Here is a 6,988-nt window from a genome sequence, read left to right as displayed (position 1 = left end):
GTTTTAAAATAACTAAAATTAAAATCTACCTTCCTTTTAAAAGTCAAACATAACTAAAAACACTGTGTCAAACAATTTTGATGAACAACACTTGCTGAATCATAGACTCAGTTGAGTCAGCAGTTTCAAGGTGGTGTGTGCAAAACTGAATCATTAAATATGACTAGCAGCAAAGTTAACCCGAAAACTAAAGTGTTCCACCATCAAGAAAAGCACAATATAAAACCCTTCCAAAGATATGTGTTTTCAGTCACACTCTAAAATGTATAAGGGGATCCTTCTGTGATCAAATACATACACATTTTTTTCTTTTTACTTTTGGAGGAATCTACCTTGACATACGTTAAATTTGACTGAGATAAAAATGGTACACAAAATTCGTGAGGAAAAAAATAGAATTCTTACCCTGAGACGTTGAACTTGACAACCCTGCTTCTCAGTCATATTTAGAAAATGATTAAAATTGGACTCATCAAGTAGAATGTATACAGATACCCCTCGAGTTGATGCCTCGACTATTTCTTTGAAAATGTCCACATCTGTAAATATATCCATGACTAAAGCAATAACCTGTTGAAAATAAGAATATGAAACAATTTTACATAATGAATAAAAAAAGATTAGAAAATTGTTTACTTTCAATAAAAATTGGATAAAAGAAAATAATTAAATATATAAATACATGTAAATGTATAGACAAGTATAGTGCAGTTTCCTAAAATTTTACATTATTAATAAAAAAAGATTAGACAATTGCTTACTTTCAATAAAAATTGGATAAAAGAAAATAAATACATGTAAATCTATAGACAAGTATTGTGAAGTTTCCTAAAATAGAAGATAAAAATATATTAAAAAATAAGCAAATCGTTATAAGCAGATTTGTAACACTAAGTAATTTTTGTATTAGCTTCAAGTAAAAGGGAATCTGCATTTTAGTAGGATTTTGGGTGAAGGATGACTCCAAATCATGGACTGCAAGGTTGGCTGTTGGGTAGACAGAGGAGACAGAGTGGAGACCAGTCTTATAACTTTTCTTGTTAAATATTTACAGGGAAAAGCAAGATTTCTGGAGCTAGTTGTTAAGAAAAAAGGTCTTGAGGAACTGGAACAGAGGAAAAAAAAATCTTGTAGAAATTGAAATATATCTAGGAAAGGATGAAAGATGTAGAAAGGATATTAAAGGACTAGAAGATGATAAAATTAAATATACATGCTTAAAATTAGCTTGGCAAACAGAATAAACAAAAGAAAAAAAAAATGGCTAAAATCGTGATACAATTGAGAAGGGAAATGCAAAAGGAAATGCCCTAAAGAACAGACAGTTAAAATGGAAAGAGTCCATGTTGATTGTTGGAAACAGGTCATTATTGACTCTGAGAAGTAACGAGAATGAAACAATGCTGGAAGAATACAAAATCATTTAATTTATTGACTTCCTACTTTGTGCTAGACAAGAAGGACAAAATCTCTGCACAAAAGTGAAACTTAACATTCGAATAGAAGAAGACACAGTAAGAATATACATAATAAATACATACATAATAAATAAGTAAATTATGTATTAAGTTATAAGATAATTTGGGGGGGAAATAACAGAGCAAGATAAGGGGGATCACGGGTTCCTGGAGATTGAGAAGAAGTTTTTGAGTTTCAGGGCAGCTCTCTTTGAGACAGTATCCTTTAAGCAAAGACATAGACAAGCTTATCTGATTTCAACCAAGTCGGGTTCTTCTCAGGACTTCTATTTTCTCGCACCCTCACTCGATGCATTGAAAATTTACAGAAAATTTCAGCTATACCACGAAAAGCAAAATAAAATGTAGCTCGTTTTTTTATGGTGGGTAACATTCTTAGAAAGTAGTAATAATTAGAAATGAGGTATGCCAAACCTCATCTGAAATTATCACACGTGTGATTATCTAAATCACCCAGTGCTGTAAAAGTGATCACAATGACTGTACAAGTATATAAACAAACAAAAATTATATACCTGATTAGTACAAGGCTTTTCAAAAGGTCCATCAATTGATTATATCAGTTAACACAGAAACCAATTAAGTTAAGTGGTATTAATTAAACCACCATGACATTATATATTACCTAAGTTATCTTCTTCACTGATTTTTATTATAAATTCACAATTTTTGCATTATAATTAAAAAAGTAAATAAGTGCATTCATCAGAATCATGAGACAGAAAATTTTTAGAAAGATATCCTGGGTCATTTTTAAGATTCGAATGAAACTTCACATCTTTTCGTAGTTTCTGAGTACCTGACTCAAGGACATTGATTTTTGCTTATCTTTGTCGCAGTACTAAATTCTCCTGAAGTGACCCAGACCTTGGAGGTCATGCCGAAGTAAAATAATATAAATACTGTTAATGAATTCTCATAAGTTCTTGTCCGTGACGCAATTTAAGGCCATTCAGGACAGTACATAATCAGGTGTTAAGTAATATGCTGTAACAGTAATTCGGAGAAGGGAAAAACATTGCTCTATGTGTACGTTTGTAGGGGTGGATACATGGTAGAATGAAATAGATAACAGGGCTTCATGGATAAGCCTTAAATAATAAATAAAGGTTATTTTTATCCATCCAAGCTGGAAAACTATCTTTGCAAAGACACAGAGGCCAAGATTGGAACAAAGGTAACTGTAATATTTTAACAAATGTTTTAAATTAAACCAAAGTTAAATACAAAAATTATTATGTTTACAAGAATGGAATAAATTTAGTAAAAGGGGATTTATACAGATCACGAAGGATCTTAAAAATCTTACACATGCTTAGATTTGATCTGGAGAGCAATATAAATTCTGAAAAAGAAAATATCTGGTCAAAATAGTGTCTTAGGAAAATGCGTCTGAAAAGGACACTGAAAATATCTAAGTATGACTGAGTCATATGACTTAAGATTATGAAGCCTTCTTTATTTTTACTGTAATGTTATAAATGCACTGAAATACAAAAAAAAAGCATGATAGAAACCAGTGATAAGAAAAATGAAAAATAAAGAACTGAAAATCAATGATAGATTTTATAGAAAATGTTCATCACAACATTGACATTAAATATACTTGCATTTCCTTAGAAATATGCTTCACTATCTTAAGTATTTTAGTTTTGAACCCTCCATTGTTTTTCCCTTTGTAATCTATTAAGATACAAAGCTATTAGCAATATGCTTCTGAATGACCTAGCTACTTAATAAAATGTAGGCATACCTTGGGTTAATGTTCTGTAGTCACACAACTGCCATTATCACCCTCAAACCTGAATATTATACCTTTTAGGCTTCATATGAAGGGATTCAGACTTCCTTGATAATTGCCTGAATAGAGACAGGAGGATTTATTTATTTTTTTCCAACAGAAGAAAAACTACTAGGGAGTTCAAATTAAAAAATAAATAAATAAAAGATTAATGAAACTCTATAATAACTGCATGTATAAAACAATTCAGCACAACTGAAAAACTTTTCAGAACTGAGTAACAGAAGTAAAGAGAAATGATCACTTAAGGGATATATATTTCTAAGTCTATCAAACTTGTCAAAAGCAATGTGCTAAATGGATTTCAGTGGCGGAGGAGGAGGGTAGAGAGAGAGTCTGACATGAAGAAGTGCCTTTGGCCTAAATCCTTCTGCAGCCTAAGTAACAGTGTCCATTTTGCATGAAATTTTATATGTAATTTTGTATTATTTTAATTATGTTATATTGTATGTGCTATAGTGTTGTATAGTGAGTTACAACTTTATATTATCATGCATGAATAATTTCTTCAGATATATAAGTATCTATATTAATAGGTATGTCTATATATCAGCTGGTTTGGTTTACCACAAATTAAGTGAGCCTGGGGAAGTCACTGAAATGACTGAGTCTCACTGACATTTGTATATAATAATTAATAAACAAGAGAAGAACTTGCATGTACCAGGCTCTAAAATTCTGTGTTGCAATAACTATTCATTCACTCCTGATTATGATGGCTAAAATAAAAGGAATAAACATAGATTTCCAGCTCAATCACAAAAGAATATTAGAGAATTTCATTTATATTTATTAAATCATGAGAACTGAGTCACCCTAGATATCTTGAGAGTTTATTATTCAAAGTTGATTTATATATTACCAAAGGGATACAACAAAGACTTGATATCTATAATATTAGTTATCTAGGATATGTAAATCACTAGATTTCATTATTCTTCAACAGTTGGGTTAAAAGGTAGATTGTATTTAGTTTGCAAAAATCTCACTGACCACAACTTGGTGAAAGTAAAGAAAAAAACTAGGGTGTTGTAATAAAAGTCAATAGAAGATGTACAGGGGAATTTGGGGGCTGTTATGGCAACAGCATTAATTTATCAAACTAATACATATGTATGGCAACTCAGAAGAGAAATTGCATAAATAATTTCCCACATTCTTTGTATGACACTATAAGACTAAAACTACTTAATCACCACAAAAATAAATTACGTTTTTACCTTCGTCCTATTTAAATAAACGTTTAAATCAGCTCTGTGCATGTGGGCATTTTTGCTTCTTAAAATAACTTTTACTCTAATAAGGAACTCTAAAAGACATTAGGAGGAAAGGAAGAATGAAGAGCAGGACTAAAAGAAACTGCAAAGAAGAGTCATATTCATCTTACTGAGTTCAACAATTTCATCATCTGCATATTCTCATTTCCCCAGCACTTCCCCCAGTGACACTTGGTTTGGAAAGTGTCCTGAGCGAGCATAAGTCCCCAAAACCAAGATGTCAGAGGATCTAGACAGAGTAGTTAGTGACAGAAAAAAATGAGCTCAAGACTCCCTCACCTCTCTTACCCCAGGATAATCCAGATGTGTGATCTCACTAACAGCCCACCTTACAGAGACTAAGAGGCAGCTCTGTGGAGAGTTACACTGTTTGAGGGGTTGGGAAACAGAAGAGGGAGCATCAAAGCAGATTCTGCTCAGCCAGCAAACAGTTAAAATGCCCCTAAGTGTGCACACAACCCAACTTAATGTGTGTCATTGGGATGCTCTTCAAAATAAAGATTACCGCTGTGTCATTACAGAAGTAGAAATGCTAGTATTTTCTGAAATGATGCTACTGAAGAGTCAGGGCCATGTTTTAGTCAAATTCTGGAAACATTTGTAAATATAGGAGAAAGTTGTGTTTATATATTCATTCAAAAGTAGTAATAAGAAACTATGAAACAACTAACACTTTTTCAAAACAACGTACACCTTACAGTACTCTAATACTTCAAGGTATATAGGTATAGAGTAGATAAGTATATAGTAGCATTACCTAGTAGTAATAAGTTTAAGTAGCAAATGTAAAATTTATATATGACTTTTTAAAAATTTCATTCTCAATTTTATTATTAAAATTGTCAAGCCTACAGAAAAGTCTAAAGAATAATACAATGAGTATCTAGAACCCATCACCGCTATTTTAAAAATGTTAAAATTTTGTCACATTTTATTTAATTTTACAGATATTTATTAAGTGATTTGAGATTAAAATTCAGAGGAAAAACTGAGATAAATTTGATTATGGCTATATTTTTCAACCAGTGATAGAGAGAAGGCTTGGGGTAGATATATAAGGCAATTTGCTAAAACAGAAGAATTTTTAGCTTTAACCATTTATTAAGAGAAATAAACATTTTTCTTCTTAATTTCTTAATGTCTTGCTATTAACTTTTCAATTTTGCACTGTAATTCCACGTATAATTGGTTATTTTCATGGTTGCTATTTAAAAGAAAACTTAGCACGGAGAAAATGAGTGTATTACAATAACCATTGCTTTAAATCATTAATTTGAACCAAGCAAAATTCTGACCAAGCAGGTAAAAATGCAGCAAAGGGTAGATCATTGTTATATTTTTTATTTTCTGTTTTAGTCTTTTTTTTTTTTTTAATTTTCACTAATCATGAATATAGGCTGGCATTAAAATGAGAAATCATTATAAAGAATTAATTTAAAAATGGAAAGAACAATTGAAAAGCGAATATTTAGAAGTTAAAACTTTTAAAAAATTATTTTAGAGTTAGGTGAAAACTTTTGTTCTAAGTGAAATCTGTTAGACTAAAACATATTTGATGTTTCTGAATGCTTTATAATTATTGAGTTAGTTAGATCTTTCCATAATTAACTCCATACAACTCGAGTGTATCTACTGTTATACCTAACTTCTGAATTAGGTAGAACTGACATATATCAGGCATTCAATAAATGTTGGGATGCAGCATCGACATGGTGCCTATTCTCAAGGAGAACATAGTTTTGTGAGAGATTCATTCATAGAACTATAAATCAATGTGACGCTTATAATAAAATGATGATCAAATTACTGTAAATGAACAATTGCTTGTAAAAATTATGTGTTATCAGTACCTGGAGGCTACAGTGAATGAGGCATCCTCTTAGATCTTTTTAATAAGGGAAACGAGACTGCCTCCTAAGAATTAAATGGAAGTGAATCACAGAACTGGCATACAAAGTCCCTTAGCAGAGAGTGAGGTTTGCAAGATGTTACGATAATATTTCAGTAGGAGAGTATGTCAGTTGGCTGGCAAACCAGGGAAATAAAGCAGAGTCACAAACACTGCCCATAAGGGCACTATCCAGAAGGGAGGGTAGTTATATTTTCTGTAATATTGGCCAGGTATACTCAGTTTAGTACTAGCATCTGAGCCGGATGTATTTTAAACATTCTATGAGTTCTTCTTCTGATTTTATGCCTTTCAAGTATATTGATGCTTACTGTGTAGACTGCTACAAAAAGAAGGAGCCAGCTGGGTAATTCAAATCTGTTAGGACATCGAGCTCTTACAACTGGCACTGTAAAACAGCATTCTGTTGTCAGACATCAGTGTTCCAAGCTTATTCAATACGAATTTATGGATCAGGCTTTTAATTCTTAAGTCTAAAGTCTGGAATCTACATCTTGTAAAATTGACTGAAGTAATTTTTTTT

General features: G+C 31.6%; 1 protein-coding gene across 1 annotated transcript in view; it reads right to left on the bottom strand.

Annotated features, from left to right (window-relative positions):
- The window catches only part of FAM83B (family with sequence similarity 83, member B), a 70,403-nt gene that overhangs the window by 11,260 nt on the left and 52,155 nt on the right, over positions 1-6,988 (bottom strand). Inside the window, exon 2 of the mRNA XM_008567290.1 lies at positions 406-570. Within this exon, the coding sequence (XP_008565512.1) occupies positions 406-570 (165 nt within the window). The remainder of the gene's footprint in view (positions 1-405; positions 571-6,988) is intronic.

Source organism: Galeopterus variegatus, unplaced genomic scaffold (assembly GCF_000696425.1).
Source record: "Galeopterus variegatus unplaced genomic scaffold, G_variegatus-3.0.2 Scaffold308, whole genome shotgun sequence".
Classification (NCBI taxonomy): domain Eukaryota; kingdom Metazoa; phylum Chordata; class Mammalia; order Dermoptera; family Cynocephalidae; genus Galeopterus; species Galeopterus variegatus.
The sequence above is the reverse complement of the archived record's forward strand: the minus strand, read 5'-3'. Positions and strand labels throughout refer to the sequence as shown.